Source organism: Carcharhinus amblyrhynchos, chromosome 2, assembly GCF_965287045.1.
Source record: "Carcharhinus amblyrhynchos chromosome 2, sCarAmb.v2.hapA, whole genome shotgun sequence".
In the NCBI taxonomy this organism is placed as follows: domain Eukaryota; kingdom Metazoa; phylum Chordata; class Chondrichthyes; order Carcharhiniformes; family Carcharhinidae; genus Carcharhinus; species Carcharhinus amblyrhynchos.
This window is the reverse complement of record NC_137325.1, coordinates 145,965,172-145,985,064: the sequence shown is the minus strand read 5'-3', so window position 1 is coordinate 145,985,064 and position 19,893 is coordinate 145,965,172. Positions and strand designations below refer to the sequence as shown.

Sequence of the window (19,893 nt, the reverse complement as noted above, 5' to 3'; positions counted from 1 at the left end):
ACCTGCTGCACCTGCAAGCTGGGTTTTTGCGACTCATGCACAAGGACCCCGAGGTCCCTCTGCACCGTCGCCTGCTGCAGTTTTTCGCCACGTAAGTAATAGTCCTTCCTACCATTCTTCCTACAATTACACTTGAAAACATTACACTTGAGTAAGGCCATTTGGCCCATTTGGATTCATTTTTAATTTTTATTTGCTCTTTCAATGAGTGTTGTTAGTAAAACCAGCATTCATTGCCCATCTCTAATTGCCCCCACCACCATCTTCTTGAACCTCGGCAGTCCGTGTGGTGCAGGTACACTCACAGTGCTGGGAAAATGGGAGTTACAGCACTTCAACCCAGTGAAACTGATGGACTGTCAATGAAGTTTTAGTCAGAGTAATGAGCTTGCAGATGGTGTTCTAATGTATCTGTTGTCTTTGTTCTTCCAGGCATTAGAAATCATAGGTTGGAAGATACTGTCTTATGATTGGGAGATTTAAAAAATTATTATGCTTTAGGACTGTATCTTTTAGTTTATAAGATGGTTATATCTTGGGACTGGAGCTTAAATTAAGGGTAAAAGGAGGACCTATTCCAGTGTCTGCCTGAAAGTAAACTTGGACAGTTGATTGTTAGAGATAAAAGAAAGTGTTGGATTATTTTTACTGAGAAGATGCAAGATGTTTACACTTGGGGACAATGACCACAGTCTCTGAATATACCATGAATAAACCTCAAGTTTTCCAAAGTCCCAGAAAGATATGGGTTGTAAGTTGTAAACAGTTGTGTAAGCTGGCCATTTATTCCTAAAATCAAAGGAATTTGGGATCAAAGATAGCTAATTAGCATTCCTACTTAAATCCTGAGTTAATGGCCAGAATTTTACATTCTGCCTGCCACAGGAATCATAGCAGGTGAGGGGTGGACCGTGGAAAGGTCTGTTGACCTAGGTGGGATTTCACGGTTTTGGGATGAGCAAACCATAAAATCCCGTCCAATGTGTTTCTCATTATCATGTGGAAGAGGGAAGAAGGTGTCATTTTTGAGATTAGGTTACAGACTTCCCTACAAACCCATGAATATCACAGACAGCAATTTGCAGTTCTGTCTTGTGTGGTTTGCAGACATCTGGGGAATAGATGCAGACAGACCTGCACCTTAAACAGAGAAAACGGTTACTCAATATTGTTCAACACACTTAGATGGAAGCTTTAGCTCAAAATAAAACTGAGTTTGTGAGGATTTAAAAGGAGGCTGGAAGATTTATGGGGTTGTGGGTGGGCCTGGGCAAGATATTCTGACAGAGAATCAGTGTAGACTCGATGGGTGGAACAGCCTCCTTCTACAATATAGGTATTCTGTGGTTTATCTATTTTGGAGATAGAGGAAAGTATCTACAGCATAACCCTTACAAGGAAAGGCAGTTCTGCTAATAGAAGTTACCTGATTGGGAAAGTGAAAAGGAAGCAAGGTAACATAAGAACATAAGAAATAGGAGCAGGAGTAGGCCATCTAGCCCTTCGAGCCTGAGGATGAAATGTCCACACAAGGGACAGCGTATCCATAATGGGAGATTTTGTCAAAAATTAAATGGGGCATTTATTTTCTGTGTTTTAATATATAAGTTGCCTTCAAAAAGAATATCATTTTTGGTTCACTTTTTTTTAAAATCAGGTGTTACAGTGAAGGTTGTAAACATGAAATATTAACAAATCATTCTTTCAATTATCAAGTGAAATTTCCAATTTCTCTAATAGTTATTGATCTCAATTTGATTTATTATTGTCACATGTATTGGTATACAGTCAAAAGTGTTGTTTCTTTCGTGCTATACAGACAAAGCATACCATTCATAGAGAAGGAGAGAGTGCAGAATGTAGTGTTACAGTCATTGCCAGGGTGTAGAGAAAGATCAACTTAATGCAAGGTAGGTCCATTCAAAAGTCTGATGGCAGCGGGGAAGAAGCTATTTTTGAATGGATTAATACATATCCTCAAACTTTTGTATCTTTTTTCCAACAGAAGAAGTTGGAAGAGAGAATGTCCAGGGTGTATGGGACCCTTGATAATGCTGGCTGCTTTTCAGAGGTGTACACAGTGAGAAATCTCACAACACCAGGTTAAAGTCCAACAGGTTTATTTGGCAGCAAATGCCACTAGCTTTAGGAGCACTGCTCCTTCATCAGGTGAGTGGGGAGTTCTGATCACAAACAGGGCAGATAAAGACACTGTTTACAAAATACTGATCAGAATGTGAGTCTTTACAGCTAATCAAGTCTTAAAGGTGCAGACAGTGTGAGTGGAGATAGCATTAAGCATGGGTTAAAGTGATGTGTATTGTCTCCAGACAGGCCAGTAAGTGAGATGTTGCAAGCCCAGGCAAGTCATGGGGGTTACAGATAGTGTGACATGAACCCAAGATCCTGGTTGAGGCCGTCCTCATGTGTGCGGAACTCGGCTATCAGTCTCTGCTCAGCAACTCTGCGTTGTCGTGTGTCGTGAAGGCTTACAGTCAAGGGGGGGGGGGGGGGGTGGTGTGAAAGAGGCTGGTTTGAGTAATGGATTGGGCTTTGTTCATGACCCTTTGTAGTATCTTGCAGTCTTGGAAAGAGCCATACCAAGCTGTGATACAACCAGAAAGAATGCTTTTTATGGTGCATCTGTAAAAGTTTGTGGGAGTTGTAACAGACATCTAAATTTCCTTCATCTACAGAGAAAGTAGAGGCATTGATGTGGTTTCTCAACTATAGCATCAGCACAGAGGGACCAGGACAGATTGATGATGATCTGGACACCTAGAAACTTGAAGCTCTCGACCATTTCTATTTCATCCCCATTGATGTAGACAGGGGCATGTCCTCCACTACACTTCCTGAAGTCAATGAATATCTTCTTCATTTTGTTGACATTAAGGGAGATTATTGCCATCACACCAGTTCACCAGATTCTCTATCTCAGCATTGTTTGAGATCCAACCCACTACGGTGGTGTCATCAGCAAACTTAGAAATCGAGTTGGAGGGGAACATAGGCACACAGTCATCGGTGTGCAAGGAGTATAGTAGGGGGTTCAGAACACAGCCTTGTGGGGCACCAGTGTTGAGGATGATTGTGGAGGAAGTGTTGTTGCCTATCCTTACTGATTGTGGTCTGTGGGTTCAGAAGTTCAGGATCCAGTCAGAGGGGAAGGAGTACATAAGAAATAGGAGCAGGAGTCGGCCATCTAGCCCCTTGAGCCTGCCCCGCCATTCAATGCGATCATGGCTGATCTGAAGTGGATCAGTTCTACTTTCCTGCTCTCTCCCCATAACCCTTAATTCCCTTGCCTACCAAAAACCTATCTACCCACGTCTTAAATATATTTGGCGAGGCAGCCTCCACCACTTCAACAGGCAGAGAATTCCAGAGATTCACCACCCTTTGAGTGAAGAAGTTCCTCCTCAACTCCGTTCTAAACCGCCCCCCCTTTAATCTTGAGGCTGTGCCCTCTAGTCCTGCTGTCCTTTGAGTGGGAAGAATCTCTCTACTTCTACCCTATCCATCCCTTTCATTATCTTATATAAGATCCCCCCTTATCCTTCTAAACTCCAGTCAAGCCCCAGGCCATGAACTTTGGAGATGAGTCTTGTACTAATAATAGAATAACGAAGGCTGAGCTGTAGTCTATGAATAGGAGGCTGACATAGGTGTCTTTGTCATTTAGTGTTCTAGGGTTGAGTGTAATACCAGGGAGATAACTTCTACTGTGGACCTGTTGCAGTGATAGGAGAACTACAGTGGCACCAGGCAATCTGGAAGGCTGGAATTGATTCACACCATGACTAACCATGAATTAGTTTAGGTTAGAGGATCATTAGATTCGTTCCATTGGTCAGTGCAACAGAGGGCCAAAGGGCCTGTATTGTGCTGTAACGTTCTATGTTCTAACCTTTCAAAGCCTTCTACAGACATCATAAAGCTGATACAAAACACTACAGCAACTTGCCAAAATTCTGCACTTATGGTACACATTGCTGCTATGGTATATTGGTAAAGGGAGTGAATGTTAAAAAGTGGTGGATAGGGTGTCAAACAAGGTTACTTTGTCCTGGATGATGGAAAGCTTGAGGATTTTTGAAGCATTCAGGCAAATGGACAGTATTTCAATACACTCATGACTTGTGCCTTGCGGATGGTGAATCGGCATTGGGGAGTCAGGACACGAGTTACTCACCAAAGAATTCCCAGCATCTGTAGCCACAGTTCAGTTGCTGGTCAACCCCAGGATACTGATAGTGGGGGAATTCTGCAATGTTAATGCCATTGAATTTCAAGGGGATACGGTGAGATGATCATTGCCAGGCACCTGTGTGGTCCAAAGGGTACTTGCAAGTGGAGTGCTAAGCAATTCCAAAGACGGCACATGCCCCTTAGGCTACTGTGCCATCTAAAGATGACCCCAATATTCAGGTTGAATAGGACTTATGCTTCCTTTATGATCATCAGGAGATTGATAATTTTACATGATACATTGAAGATGACAACACCCTGCATCAAAGCATGAAGAGAAATCCACTGATAACCCCTTTGTTGCATTATGCAGCAAAGAATGAAGATATGGGACATTGTGTGTTAAGTATTTGGACAGCCCCGCCTGAAGAAAAGACCAATAGTCTGCTTTATCTTACAAAAAGATTCTTGAAAGGAGCAGAATTAGGCCATTCAGCCCATTGAGTTTTAAATTTGCTACCTCTTATCCTAAGACTATGATCTGTTATCCTAGGATGTCCCACCAGCAGAAGCCAATCTTATCCATACCTTTTATCTTGCATATGTCAATTTGATTTCCCCTCATTCTGGTTGAATGTGCAGCATGATATCTCTCCTCAGAAGCACTCCCTGGAGGACAAAACGGTGCCAGGTACACCTCCTCACCGAGAAGCCAACATTCAAGTGCTGAGGTTCTTCAAATCTCTCTGGTACCTGGGAGCAATGAAAATCTATGGCTTGTGACAACTGTCTGGATACCGAGCACAAACATGTTTTCTGTGATAACGAACAAGCTGCAAATTCAGATACAACTCTTTTCTGTTAATGAATCTTGCAGGCTGCTGCTAGGGAGCTCTCAAGGTCGTGTGTGCACTCAATGGTGCCTGTTCTATGGCAATGAGGATCTTCATAAGGACCAGTAGTCCTGCTGGTGGTTGTCCTCTAATGGCCTGACAGTAAATATCAATACCCATTCCATGCATTTATATCTGACTACAAGCAGCGCACTGTGAATGCCAAGGCTGGTGCACTGTAGCCTATTGCTGTTTTAACCCTACAGCCATTTTCTTGACCCTTTTATCCAGCAGCCTTGTACTTCCTGAGCTATATTAGCTCCTGCTTAAGCAACACAATGTTAAAATTCCCATCTTTGTTTTTGAATCTTTCCCCCTCTACTTCTAAAATTCACAATCCTCAGATTTCTCATCTGCAGCAGTTCTGATGTTAACTCTTCCACTGTGGCGACTGTCTTCAACTGCTGTAGCCCAAAGTGCTGGAATTCTTTTAACTATCCCTGCTTTCCTCCTTGTTAAACCCATTTCTGACTAAGTTTTTGGTCATCTGTCTTAATATCACCTCATGTTAAATTGCAGTGCTCCTGTGGAACATCAGGGACTATTCTTACATTAAAAAAGTTTTGCACCAAAACAAGTTATTGTCAATGTTCCTGCAACCATCCCAAAGGTGGTATTACCAGCCAAGTATAAGCCCCATTTCCTCTAACCTGCACAAGGGATGAGACAGGAGCTCAGGGTAGCTTCAGAATCAAGAATCCAGGCAGCTTTTGAACATAAGAACATAAGAAATAGGAGCAGGAGTAGGCCATCTAGCCCTTCGAGCCTGCCCCGCCATTCAATAAGATCATGGCTGATCTGTCGTGGCTCAGTTCCACATTCCCGCCCTCTCCCCATAACCCTTAATCCCCTCTCTTATCAAAAACCCATCAACCCGCTTCTTAAAAATATTTAGCGAGGCAGCCTCCACCACTTCAACGGGCAGAGAATTCCAGAGATTCACCACCCTTTGAGTGAAGAAGTTCCTCCTCAACTCCGTTCTAAACCGCCCCCCCTTTATCTTGAGGCTGTGCCCCCTAGTCCTAGTGTCTTTTTTGAGCGGGAAGAGTCTCTCCACCTCTATCCTATCCATCCCATTCATCATCTTATATGTCTCAATGAGATCTCCCCTCATTCTTCTAAACTCTAATGAGTACAAGCCTAGTTTATTCAGCCTCTCCTCATAGCTCAACCCCCTCAACTCCGGTATCAGCCGAGTAAACCACCTCTGCACTCCCTCCAGGGCCAAAATATCCTTGCGCAGGTGCGGCGCCCAAAACTGCACACAGTACTCCAGCTGCGGCCTCACCAATGCCCTATACAGCTGCCTCCTTCTGCAAGGATTCTGCTCAGTCCATCAAACCTACAGCCACCACAATCCCACCCAGGATCCCCATAGCTCCCCATCTTCACCCTGCCAGTCCCCCTGACACTGAGGGACAGTTCAGCATGGCTAATGTACCCAATCTGCACATCTTGAGTGTGTGGAGGAAACCCATGCAGACATGGGGAGAATGTGCAGACTCCAGAAAGACAGTGACCTGAGGCCAGAATTGAATTTGGGTCTCTGGTGCTGTGAGGTAGCAGTGCTAACCACTGATTTCTCATCTGCAGGCATACAATTTGTAGCAAAACCAGAATAAATGGCATTTTAATAGTGAAATACATTTATTTATTAAAAAGATAATCCATACTGAAGAAAAGGCAACACAGCCTTCAAGTTATTGTTGCTCTCTTCCATTCCTCACATCACAGCGTCTTTCCTCCCCTGAGGAGGAGACCTACCCTCCCCTCTTTCCAAGTGTTAGAAGATGAGATTAGTGAACTTCGGAATGCGTTACAGGAAACCCAATGCCACCCTTACCATTCCCCCCAACAGGGTATGCTCAGATGTGAGCAGAAACCTCCTGCACTGGGGAAAAAGCAAGCCCGACTGGCTGAGGAGCTGCTAACCTCAAGCCAGACATTTTAACACTGCAGCATGTGGTCCATTATCGGTCTAGGGGTTGTATCTGGAACATCATTTTCTTTCCCTTGTTTCTCAGAATCAAGCACCTACCTCCAGCAGTATTAATGGTTAAAATCAATCATTTACATTGAAAAGTGAAAAAGCAAAACGATATCACCCTGAGGTCTACATTTAAAAGCTCCCTTTAAGTGAGTTTGCAAGAGCCAATCTGCTTCAATCCTTCCCGTGTCAACATTCACAAAACCAATGTCAATCTTCAAATGACTGCTAACTCACAGCTGGATTGAGGATGGGGTGAAATGGCAGTGCTGAAGACAGCCCAGGAGGATAGAGGGTTGGAATATAACATTTTAGCGGTGGGGGGGGGGGTTTGTGGCACATCCAGGCCCAAATACAGAATAGGAAAAACAGCGCTCTTTCCAACAGTGTTTAACCCTCAGATTTTTCCCATTCCAAGGAGAACGTGCCAGAGGCTCCACTGCCAGTGCAATTAGTCTTTGTGATTCAGAGACACAGAGTTGGTTCAATCTATTACAATGTCTGTCTGCCCGTCACTGCCCACAGGTATCCACACACACCTGTGCAGATGTGAAGAGCTGGTAGACGCTCACCAATGGGAACATGACCAAGGCACCAATCAGTGAGCCCAGCTGGATGGTTGCTCCGCACCAGACCAAAGCCAAGTGACCCGCCTCGTGGAGAACACTGCCAATCACCACCTTCAGGTAGGAGAATAACCCAGTGAACAGCATCCATGCAATCACCTGAGAGAGAGAACAGGAAAAGTGAGGCAATGCCATGGCCACAAGGCAATAGGCAGTACCAAGTGCAATAACATGCCCCATCTCAACCCCCTGGTGACCTGGCTAATGCTTGTTCCTCTGCCAACAGGATAATAAATGTGAATGGCTAGGTAATTTAAGTTTATTACTGTCACAAGTTGGCTTACATTAACACTGCAATGAAGTTACTGTGAAAATCCCCGAGTTGCAACATGCTGGTGCCTGTTTGGGTACACTGGGGGAGAATTTAATATAATCAACGCACCTAACCAGCAGGTCTTTCACAAAGGAGGAGGAAACCAGAGCACCCAGAACAAACCCCGCAGACATGGGGAGAACGTACAGACTCCAGACACAGTGACCCGAGCCGGGAATCAAACCCAGATCCCTAGCGCTGTAAGGCTATACCCACCCATCACTGTTGCTTCAGGGAACGTGTGCGCAAATTGGCCACCATAATTCCAGCAGTGACTAGATTGCCAAAGCATCTCATTGGCTGCAAAGCACTTTGGGATGCACTGAAAGAAACAGCTTTATAATTTAATGGGTTTATTGGGATACAATTCCACAGATAGAGGAAATGCTTCAATTCTCAGGCAAATGAGAACCTGAGGAGCATGAATAAGAGTCAAACACCAACAAACCAATAGTGAATTGAGGAGAAAGACAATGAATAGTGCAGGCAAATAGCCTGGGTACATTTAATCAAGGTTCCCCCTAATTGCATGAAAGGAAAAAAGGAATCGAATGATATCTAACCTACCAACATAGGAGGGACAGGAGGATGCTTGCATGGAGCATCAATACCAGCATGGACACAGAGTCAAATGGTGTTTTAAGCAATGATATGAACTTGGGTCCATTGTACTATTTATCTACTGCACTGTACTTACCACCAAAGCAATTCCTATAGACGTCCCCAGCAGCGGGGGACATGGACTTAATGCTGCCAGTATTAAAATGTAGACTCCAAACAGCAACCCTAGCAATGCCAGGGCTCCCAGTCCAGCACTGGATCTGTATAAAACAAAAACACAGCTCAGACTGTTGAACATAGAACCAGCAATTCTACAATCACACAGATGAGGTGAAGCAACAGCTGGCTGTCCACAGCCCAGGAAAAAAGTTTATTTATAGTCACAAGTAGTCTTACATTAGCACTGCAATGAAATTAGTGTGAAAATCCCCTAAATCGCCACACTCTGGTGCCTGTTCGGGTACACAGAGGGAGAATTCAGCATGGCCAATGCACCCAGTCAGCACATCTCAGACTGTGGGAGGAAACTGGAGCAGAGACTGCACAGTGCAAAAAAAAACACTTAGACCACACTAGGAACAGGCCATTCGGCCCAACTAGGTTCATACTATAAGACAGGCAAGAAAGTAGAGATAAACCAAATAAAAAGGTGCTGAATTGCAGGTGTTTACTAGAAAGACACCAGGGATGGGAGAGTGGACGTGGAGATTGGAGCTTATTCTCCTTTAGAACAAAAGGAGGCCAAGTGAAGATCTGAGATGGACTTAAAATGAGAAATTTTTTTCACTGGTAGGAGCTTAATAACCAGATAGTCAGATAACTGGCAAAAAAGCCAATGTGAGATTTACAATATTAAATAGATGCAGCATAGAGAGCTGGATTAGTGGTGGAAACAGATACAACAGTAACTTAATTAAAAAAATGATCTCACCTCCAGAGTGCAAACATGGCGATGAAGCACGCCAACGGATTAGCGAGATTCCCAAGCACCACAGCCAGGTGAAAGGTGGTGCTCCCATAGGGCAGGGATGAGTAAGTCTGTATGGATGGCAGCACTCCATTGGTTAGAGCATTGGAGACAGCCAGCAAGATCAGCAGGTAGATGTTACGTTTTGTGCAAAATGGAGCTTGTGGTCTGAGGGCCTGCTCACCCTCAGTGGTCAGGTGGCATGATTCCTTGGCATTGCTGGGTTCATGTTGCTTGCTGTTGCCTTTCTGGCAAAGTCCAAAGAAGGACAACATGGAGACAAACATTAGTCCCCCCAGGAACCAGAAGAAGGTGCTAGCTGTGAAGTTCTCCTCAAGGTAGTGTGGCTGAAGGGAATGGGAGCCATTGGCATTGGAGCTGTTGTGGCACTCCAGCTGGCCGACCCCCTGTGCCAGTGCTGCCACGCATGGGAAGAGGGCACTGAGACCCTGACCTACAAAGAAGGTCCTGAGGTACTTGGGTGGGAGACTGAACATGAAGGGTAGCAAGGTCACATTGGAGGTACAGCAGACAAAGGCCAGAACAAAGGCCAGGGTCAAGAAGGCAACACTGTGCTGCTCCTCACCAATCTGCACAGTCTGATCCCAGGAAAGGGCTAAGGCAATTGAAGAGATTACACCCAGTGCTTGGATGGCGTAGATAACACAACGGTCATTCAGCCGGCCTGGGAAGAACTTGTGAGCGAGGGTGACCGATAAGGGGCCAACATTTGATAAGGCGATCAGTACTGTCAAATAGGCTGGAAGATTCCACCCTAGGGAAAATTTAAAAAACTGTAGATTAATATTAAATAGTTAGAAGTCTGAAACAACAATTCCACCTCACCCTCCCCATTCCACAAGGAAACATTATTCTAGGAATATTGCTGGTCTTTTTGCTAGTTTAGATCGAAGCAGCTCAGGCACAATGGGCCAAATGGCTCTTTCAGTGCTATATGATTTCAAGATAAGAGGGCTGGACTAACATCAGCAGAAATACACAAACATTGGTTCTTTGCCAAGTTATGATTCCTTCCAGTCTAATATGGGAAATCCCTCACACACAGGACTAGGCAGCAGGCAGGATGAGATATCACAATAATGAGCTATTCAACTACAGAGGCACGGTAGCGTTTACTTTTACCCACACAGTTATACCACTCAGGACACAGTTAGCTAACTCATAGGAAACCTGAGAAATCAAACCTGAAATCTTTCAAGTTCATCATCTCCAAGTTATTCACCTGTTGATTGCACTTTAAATCATCAGGGGTGTTAGATAAATATAAAATTATTGCTTATTCTCTGGGACTCACCTTCAGGAAGGATCTTTGTCACCACTGGAAGCTCCACCCATAAGGAGTTCACTGCGACCCATGACCCCATCCCAAACATAGCCACAAGGAAGTGGGTGAAGAGTGTGCTTCTCAAACCTGGAGTAGACATCGTGGGGGGAAAGGTGGCCTGGTTTTCCCTGAAAACATAACAAGTACTGTTGAGATCAAGACATGCACCACAGGATGAGTTTGGTCCCCAGTGTGGGGTGGCTCAGGAATCAGTGCTGAGACCCCAGCTATTCACTGTATGGAAATAAATGTAATATCTCCAAGTTTACAGATCATAGAAACCCAAAGTGCAGAAAAAGAGGCCATTTGGCCCATTGAGTCTGCACCAACCACAATCCCCATATTCACCCAATAATCCCTCTAACCTACGCATCTCAGGACACTAAGGGGCAATCTTAGCACGGCCAATCAACCTAACCCGCACATCTTTGGACTGTGGGAGGAAACCAGAGCGTCCGGAGGAAACGCACACACTCACGAGGAGAATGTGCAAACTCCACACAGACGGTGACCAGAGCAGGGAATTGAACCCAGGTCCCTGGTGCTGTGAGGCAGCAGTGCTAACCACTGTGCTACCGTGCCGCCCATGGATGATACAAAGCTGAGTGGGAGTGAGCTACAAAGAGGATGCAGAGACCCTTCAGTGTGATTTGGACAAGCTGAGTGTGTGGGCAAACGAACGTGGATTGTGAGGTTATCCACTTCGGTCAGAAAAAACAGGAAGATAGATCTGAATGACGATAAATTAGGAGAGGGAGATGTGTAACAAGACCTGGATGTCCTCGTACACCAGTCACCGAAAGCGTGTGCGCAGATGGTTTTAAAAAAAAAAAAGGCAAATGGTATGTTGGCCTTCATAGTGAGAGGATTCGAGTACGGGAGCAGGGACATTTGATGCAATTATACAGGGTCTTGGTGGGGCCATACTTGAAATAGCGTGTGTAGTTTTGGTCTTTATCTGAGGAAAGATGTTCTTGCTCTAGAGGGACTGCAGTGAAGGTTTACCAGACTGATTCCTGGGATGGTGGGATAGACTTGGAGAGATTGAATCAGTTAGGATTTATTTACTGGAGTTAAGAATGAAGAGGGAATCTCTGAAACCTATAAAATTCTAACAGGACCAGACAGGGTAGATGCAAGAAGGATATTTCTGATGGTAGGGGGTGTCCAGAACCAGGGGTCACAATGTGGATATAGGGTAGGCTGTTTAAAACAGATGAGGAGAAATTTATTCACCCAGAGAGTGGTCAGCCTGTGGAATTCACTACCACAAAGTAACTGAAACAAAAACATTGAATGTTTTCAAGAAACAGTTAGACCTGGGGCAAAGGGGATCAAAGGATTTGGGGGGGGAAGGATGGAACCAGGTGTATGACCAGCCATGATCATAATGAATGGCAGACTAGGCTCGAAGGACCAAATAACTTTCTATTTCTATATAACTTCAGACCAACATCACCCACCCTCCCAGTCCCTGTCCCATTCAAAACAACTCAGACAAGATGAATTACCAACCTCAATCACTGCAGATTAAAGTGGGAACAGCATCCTCTAGAGGGCTAACACTACATTGCACCCCCATGACAGAAAGGCATTCAAATTTGCAACAGATGAACTGGAGGCCATTTAGTCCCCTGGGCCTGTTGCACTATTCAATAAGATCATAGCTGATCACATAACTCCAAATACTTTGTTCCATTTTCATTACACCCATAAAAATCCATCAATCCCAGGATTTGAAAGTAAATAATTAAGTCAATTGTGATATGGAAAAGTTAATGCTTCTAAATAGTGCAGGAATATTGCCTAACCTGATTGCTGCAAGGTCTAACTATATCCTCAAGTCCTAGATTCCCCAAATTGCAGCAATATAGCCCTATTGTGAAATCTCTTCTCAATTCTTTCAGAATCCAGCTTTCATTCTCGTAAATCTACCCCTCTAAATATATCTCATGGTACCGTCCCAAACTAATCACAGAAGCAATGGGTCAAATAGCCTCTTTGTGCAGTAAACACGATACTCTACATGTGGTCCAGCCAGGGCTTTATGTTCAAGCCTGACCCTATTTCCCTGTATTCTAGTCCAAGGTGAAGGCCTGCACTTCATTCACCTTTTGACCAACGCTAGTACTTCATAACTTTTTTTATTCATTCATGGGACATGGGTGTCCCTGGCTCAGCCAGTATTTATTGCCCATCCCTAGTTGCCCTTGAGAAGGTGGCGGTGAGCTGCCTTCCTGAATCGCTGCAGTCCACGTGTTTTGGGTTGACCCACAATGCTGTTGTGAGGGACAATGTGGAGATGCTGGCGTTGGACTAGGGCGGGCACAGTAAGAGGTCTCACAACACCAGGATAAAGTTCAACAAGTTTATACAGAAGCATGAGCTTTCAGAGCACTCCCCCTTTGTCAGGTGAGTGTTTGTGAATCTAATTCTCTAGGGCGTATATAGACTCAACCAAAAGAAAAAATGCTGGAAAATCTTAACAGGTCTGGTAGCATCAGTAAAGAGATAAAAGAGCTGACGTTGAGAGTCTGGACAGCCAGGAAGTTAGTAAGAAAGACTTTGCAAGACCAGGCAAGTCATAGGGGTCACAGGTAGTGTGACGTGAACCCAAGATCCTGTTTGAGGCTGTCCTCATGTGTTAGAGGGAATTCCAGGACTTTGACCCAGCAACTGCTGACTCAGATAGATGGAGCCCCAAGTCTGTTTGAACTTTCACACCTTCTGGTTTCCTCATCATTTTGATGAAGTAGTAAGGCCCATGCTTTTTTTGGGACCTTACATTTGCTCAAATTAACAATTCATCTGCTAGATTTTCACTCATTTAATCTATTCTGAGCACTTTGAGTAACATCACTTGTCTTTCAGCAAACTTGGATGTGACTCTGATACAGATGAGGTAAATCGGATCAGCCATGATCTTAAATGGTGAAGCAGGCTCAAGGGGCTGAATGGCCTATTCCTCAAATCATATGTTTCTCAGGCTCACCATTGACTAATACATAGTTATAAAGTTAATGACCCCCAACATAGATCTCTACGATAAGAAATTACGTCCAACAGAAACATCATCTCACAGGTTCATTAAACATTACAAGACCTGGGTGGGACTGTTGTCAGTGAGGGTTCAACAGGCCAAATAGAATCCCTCCAGTGTAGAAGGAGGCCATGATTTATAGAACATAGAACATTACAGCGCAGTACAGGCCCTTCGGCCCTCGATGTTGCGCTGACCAGTAGAACCAATCTAATGACCCTCTAACCTAAACTATTCCAATGTTATCCATATGCCTATCCACTGACCATTTGAATGCCCTTAAAGTTGGCAAGTCCACAACTGCTGCAGGCAGGGCATTCCACACCCTTACTACCCTCTGAGTAAAGAACCTACCTCCGACATCCGTCCTATAATTACCACCCCTTAATTTAAAGCTATGTCCCCTCGTGTTAGCCATCACCATCCGAGGTAAAAGGCTCTCACTATCCACCCTATCCAATCCTTTGATCATCTTGTATGTCTCAATTAGGTCACCTCGTAACCTTCTTCTCTCTAATGAAAATAACCTCAAGTCCCTCAGCCTTTCCTCATAAGACCTTCCCACCATACCAGGCAACATCCTGGTAAACCTCCTCTGCACCCTTTCCAATGCCTCCACATTTTTCTTATAATGCGGTGACCAGAACTGTACGCAATACTCCAAGTGTGGCCGCACCAGAGTTTTGTAAAGTTGTAACATGACCTCACGGCTCCAAAATTCAATCCCTCGACCAATAAAAGCTAACACACCGTACGCCTTCTTAACAACCTTATCAACCTGGGTGCCAACTTTCAGGGAGCTATGCACATGTACCCCGAGATCTCTCTGCTCGTCAACACTACTAAGAATCCTTCCATTAGCCCTATATTCTGTACTCCTGTTACTCTTACCAAAGTGAATCACTTCACACTTTTCCGTATTAAACTCCATCTGCCGCCTCTCAGCCCAGCTCTGCAGCCCGTAACATCCATCCTCACGGTCTACAACTCCTTCAACTTTGGTGTCGTCAGCAATTTACTAATCCATCCTTCTACACCCTCATCTAGGTCATTTATAAAAATGAGAAACAGCAGTGGCCCCAAAACAGATCCTTGAGGCACACCACTTGTAACTGAACTCCAGGTTGAATATTTCCCGTCAACCACCACCCTCTCTTCTATCAGCTAGCCAATTCCTGATCCAAACTGCTAAATCACCCTCAATCCCATGCATCTACATTTTCTGCAGTAGTCTACCATGGGGAACCTTATCAAACGCTTTGCTAAAATCCATATACACCACGTCAATTGCCTTACCCTTATCCACCTCTTTGGTCACCTTTTCAAAAAACTCAATAAGGTTTGTGAGGTACGGCCTACCCTTCACAAAACCGTGTTGACTATCTCTAATCAATTTATTTCCCTCTAGATGTTTATAAATCCTATCCCTTATAATTCTTTCCAAAACTTTGCCCACAACAGAAGTAAGACTCACTGGTCTATAATTCCCAGGATGGTCTCTACTCCCCTTCTTGAACAAGGGGACAACATTTGCTATCCTCCAGTCTTCCGGCACTATACCTGTAGTCAATGACGACATGAAGATCAAAGCCAAAGGCTCTGCAATCTCCTCCCCAGCCTCCCAGAGAATCCTAGGGTAAATCCCATCCAGCCCAGGGGACTTATCTATTTTCATACTCTCAAGAATTGCCAACACCTCCTCCTTACGTACCTCAATCCCGTCTAGCCTACTACCTGTTATCACAGTATTCTCCTCGACTACACTGACATTTTCCTGCATGAATACTAATGAAAAATACTCATTCAGTGCCTCTGAATCAGTTACTATCCTGAACCTTAAACTCCAGTCATTTTCTGAACAGCCAGTGTTAGGCTGACTGCTCCAGAATTCCATTGAATTCCCTCATCTTTCTTAAATAGTGATTCTAAAATGAAGAGAACTTGAAATAGTTACTTTAGAATGCTACATAATAAGCTGCAATGGACACTGGGAGTGTGTCAGCTAGAGACCAGCACCCCCCAGGTATGGAACACAGCTACACAAATGCAAGTCTTTCCTTGGGATGCTCCAAAAGCACATGCTTCCATATAAACTTGTTGGACTTTACCCTGGTGTTAGCTAGCACTGCTGCCTCACAGCGCTCCAACATATTCCCCACAAACAGCATCTAATGGATTGCCTGACAAAGGCAGAGTTTACATCCTCAAACCACCACTGGGATTACAGGGGAGGTGGTGGCAAAATGGTGTTGTCACTGGACAAAATCCAGAAACCCAAGGGTATGCTCTAGAAAGCCAGGTTTGAATCCCACCATGGCAACATTTGAATTCAATTTTTTTAAAAATCTGAAGACTATAAAACCATTGTCAATGGTCATTAAAAAAACTCATCTGACGCTGTACTGGGCCAGAGTAATTCCCTCTGTACTGAGGGAAGGAAATCTGCCATCCTTCACCAGTCTGACCTACTTGTGACTCCAGACCCACAGTAGAATGGCTGACCTTTAAAATGCCCTCCAAAATGGCTTAATCCAAGGGCAATTAGGAATAATACTGGCCCAGCCAGTGCCACCCACATCCTATGATCAACCTAGGAAAATAAACTTCCCAATATTAAATTTACTCAGATCCACACCGCACACTGCCTGAGCAGACAGAACAATTTAACACAGTAAACACCAGGACTTGAAAAATGCTCAGGATATACCACCAAAACTCTCCATTATCCATCCCTTATTACATATTGGGAAAGTAAAGGCTTTCTAGAACCACTGCAGTCCAGATGGCAAAACTGCTGCCACAGTACTGCTGTGAGAAAGCGAGTTCGAGCATTTTTGCTTCAGTAACAATCCTAAGGCAGCATTGTGCAATCTTGGCTCCATACCCCTTTACTGAACAAAGAAAATCACAACACAGGAACAAGCCCTTTGGGCCCTCCAAGCCTACACCGACCATACTGTCCAACTAAACAAAAACCCCAAACCCTTCCAGGGACTATACTCTCATCCTAGTCATGTATTTGTCCAGATGTCCCTTGAAAATCATTATTGTATCTGCTTCCACTACCTGCTGTGGCGTTTACTAAACCTGTTGGACTTTAACCTGGTGTTGAGAGACTTCTTACTGTCTCCACTACCTGCCCCAGCAACAAGTTCCAGACACCCACTATCCTTTATGTAAAAGGAAACTTGCAAGCACTGAACACAAAGAAAATCAAAAAGTCATCAGCCTTAAACATTAACTGACATTGCCTGAGGTCGATTCAATATCGTTGGTACTTTAGCTTTATAGTACTTTGCTTTTGTAAAAAATTATCAATCCTAATTTATTTTTAAGCTGACTTCAGTCTCTGGGGGAGGGAGTTGCAGTTCCCATTTATACTCCTGGGAAACGAGTGTTTCCTAACAACACCCTTCAGCAGGTCAGCTAGGGTTTTATGGTGGTGTCCCCGGTGATAACGAAAGCATCCAGCAGACGTGTTACACCTTGACCAATGAGCCAGAAACTTAGGGAGTAAGGAGACAACTTTGTGAGAGTCCTTTACTCTTCTCACCTGCAGTGCTGTACCTCTCCAGGTCAGTGCTGGACACCACCAGTATCCCGTGCAGAATGTCCCCCTCACTCACAGGCAAAGGGTCAAACCTCAACCCACCAAACCAACTCAACACATCAATGCAAATACACAGGACTCTTCAATAAAAAGCACACGGATTGGGCTTGTGTTCTTTATGCCATCCAATCGTGGAGCCGCTTCCCTTAAAGGGGCACCTTCTCCTTAAGGGGATGGTTATTTTCTTCCTCAGGCGCAAAGTTTCAGGGAACATCTGGGGTCACGTTCAGAGACAGAGAGAGAGTGTGTTCTTTAACCTCCAGCCCGTGTCACTCCATCATACCCCAGCCTGAAACACAGAAACATCAATATCAAACTAAAGGAGTCCTTATCAGTCCTGTTTGTAAAAGTTGTAGATGAGGAAATCGGATCACGAACAGGATTAGTAACAGAAAGTTTCACAAGAGGAAACTTTCTAATATTTTGCAAGCAGCTGCTGCAGAGAGAAACCACAGGGTACAGAGACACTGGCTTCTCAGCCCCACCCCAGGGGTGCTGGTGTTCATACAAACACCTTATTTTATAAATATATTCCCTTCTTATACTCTCAGCATATTCCAATGTCCAACATCACTTCTGTTTTATCTCAGAACATAATGGGTTCAGGAACTGGCCCACCACAGAGCAGCATAGGAGCCACTTCATCATGCAGTCACAAGCTGCACTGTCAGAGGGTCAGTGCCGAGGGAGTGCCGCACTGTCAGAGGGTCAGTGCCGAGGGAGCGCCGCACTGTCAGAGGGTCAGTGCTGAGGGAGTGCCGCACTGTCAGAGGGTCAGTGCTGAGGGAGTGCCGCACTGTCAGAGGGTCAGTGCCGAGGGAGCGCCGCACTGTCAGAGGGTCAGTGCTGAGGGAGTGCCGCACTGTCAGAGGGTCAGTGCTGAGGGAGTGCCGCACTGTCAGAGGGTCAGTGCCGAGGGAGCGCCGCACTGTCAGAGGGTCAGTGCCGAGGGAGCGCCGCACTGTCAGAGGGTCAGTGCCGAGGGAGCGCCGCACTGTCAGAGGGTCAGTGCCGAGGGAGTGCCGCACTGTCAGAGGGTCAGTGCCGAGGGAGTGCCGCACTGTCAGAGGGTCAGTGCTGAGGGAGTGTCGCACTGTCAGAGGGTCAGTGCTGAGGGAGTGTCGCACTGTCAGAGGGTCAATGCTGAGGGAGTGCCGCACTGTCAGAGGGTCAGTGCTGAGGGAGTGCCGCACTGTCAGAGGGTCAGTGCTGAGGGAGTGTCGCACTGTCAGAGGGTCAATGCTGAGGGAGTGCCGCACTGCCGGAGGGTCAGTACTGAGAGTGTTCTGCAGTGTAATCATGGGTGTTATGTCATAAAATGCAGCCATCATTTTGCAGATGCAGAAGAAAGGACATACGTAATTAGTTAATTCATTCTATATTAACTGGTTCAGGGAGGATTGTTGGCCAGCATATAGATAAAACTCTGCTCAATTCTGAATACTGAATATCAAATCAAATCCTCTCTGGAGATATTTTGCATTCAACTGAACAGGCATTTTAAAAATTCTCTCATGGGATGTGGATATCGCTGGCAAGATCAACATTTACATATACAAGCTGCAGAGCTGGGCCGAGAGGTGGCAGATGGAGTTTAATACAGAAAAGTGTGAGGTGATTCACTTTGGTAAGAGTAACAGGAGTACAGAATATAGGGCTAATGGAAGGATTCTTAGTAGTGTTGACGAGCAGAGAGATCTCGGTGTACATGTGCATAGCTCCCTGAAAGTTGGCAGCCAGGTTGATAAAGTTGTTAAGAAGACGTACGGTGTGTTAGCTTTTATTGGTAGAGGGATTGAATTTCGGAGCTGTGAGGTCATGTTGCAACTGTACAAAACTCTGGTGCGGCCACACTTGGAGTATTGCGTACAGTTCTGGTCACTGCATTGTAAGAAAGATGTGGAGGCATTGGAAAGGGTGCAGAGGAGGTTTACCAGGATGTTGCCTGGTATGGTGGGAAGGTCTTATGAGGAAAGGCTGAGGGACTTGAGGTTATTTTCATTGGAGAGAAGAAGGTTACGAGGTGACCTGATTGAGGCATACAAGATGATCAAAGGATTGGATAGAGTGGACAGTGAGAGCCTTTTACCTTGGATGGTGATGGCTAACACAAGGGGACATAGCTTTAAATTAAAGGGTGGTAATTATAGGACGGATGTCAGAGGTAGGTTCTTTACTCAGAGGGTAGTAAGGGCGTGGAATGCCCTGCCTGTAGCAGTTGTGGACTCGCCAACTTTAAGGGCATTCAAATGGTCAGTGGATAGGCATATGGATAACATTGGAATAGTTTAGGTTAGAGGGTCATTAGATTGGTTCCACTGGTCAGTGCAATATCGAGGGCCGAAGGGCCTGTACTGCGC

General features: G+C 45.0%; 2 protein-coding genes across 4 annotated transcripts in view; one reads left to right on the top strand and one right to left on the bottom strand.

Moving 5' to 3' along the window:
• fbxl6 (F-box and leucine-rich repeat protein 6) overlaps positions 1-19,893 on the top strand; it is a 69,606-nt gene that overhangs the window by 2,845 nt on the left and 46,868 nt on the right. The window contains exon 1 of one of the 3 annotated variants that reach the window (XM_080213757.1): positions 7,641-7,757. The exons of 1 other annotated variant lie outside the window; for it this stretch is intronic. The gene's annotated coding sequence lies outside the window, so the exon portion shown is untranslated. Of the gene's footprint in view, positions 1-7,640; positions 7,758-13,104; positions 13,296-19,893 lie in introns of those variants that run through there. One more of the 3 variants, XM_080213786.1, reaches the window with a different exon arrangement.
• On the bottom strand, positions 6,428-18,142 carry slc52a2 (solute carrier family 52 member 2). The gene is made up of 5 exons (XM_080213800.1): positions 17,477-18,142; positions 10,854-11,011; positions 9,503-10,313; positions 8,708-8,831; positions 6,428-7,796 (listed from the first exon to the last, which is right to left on the bottom strand). Exons 2-5 carry the CDS (start codon positions 10,981-10,983, stop codon positions 7,584-7,586), a joined length of 1,278 nt encoding a protein of 425 aa, XP_080069926.1. The 5' UTR covers positions 10,984-11,011; positions 17,477-18,142; the 3' UTR covers positions 6,428-7,583.

What these genes read in the sequence shown, in the direction of transcription:
- slc52a2 (XM_080213800.1), bottom strand. Translation starts at nt 10,983, where the DNA reads ATGTCTACTCCAGGTTTGAGAAGCACACTCTTCACCCACTTCCTTGTG. An exon ending in GACAAAGATCCTTCCTGAAG is followed by an intron (nt 10,314 to 10,853) that starts GTGAGTCCCAGA and finishes AATTTTCCCTAG; the next exon opens with GGTGGAATCTTCCAGCCTAT. An exon ending in CTATAGGAATTGCTTTGGTG is followed by an intron (nt 7,797 to 8,707) that starts GTAAGTACAGTG and finishes TCTCTCTCTCAG; the next exon opens with GTGATTGCATGGATGCTGTT.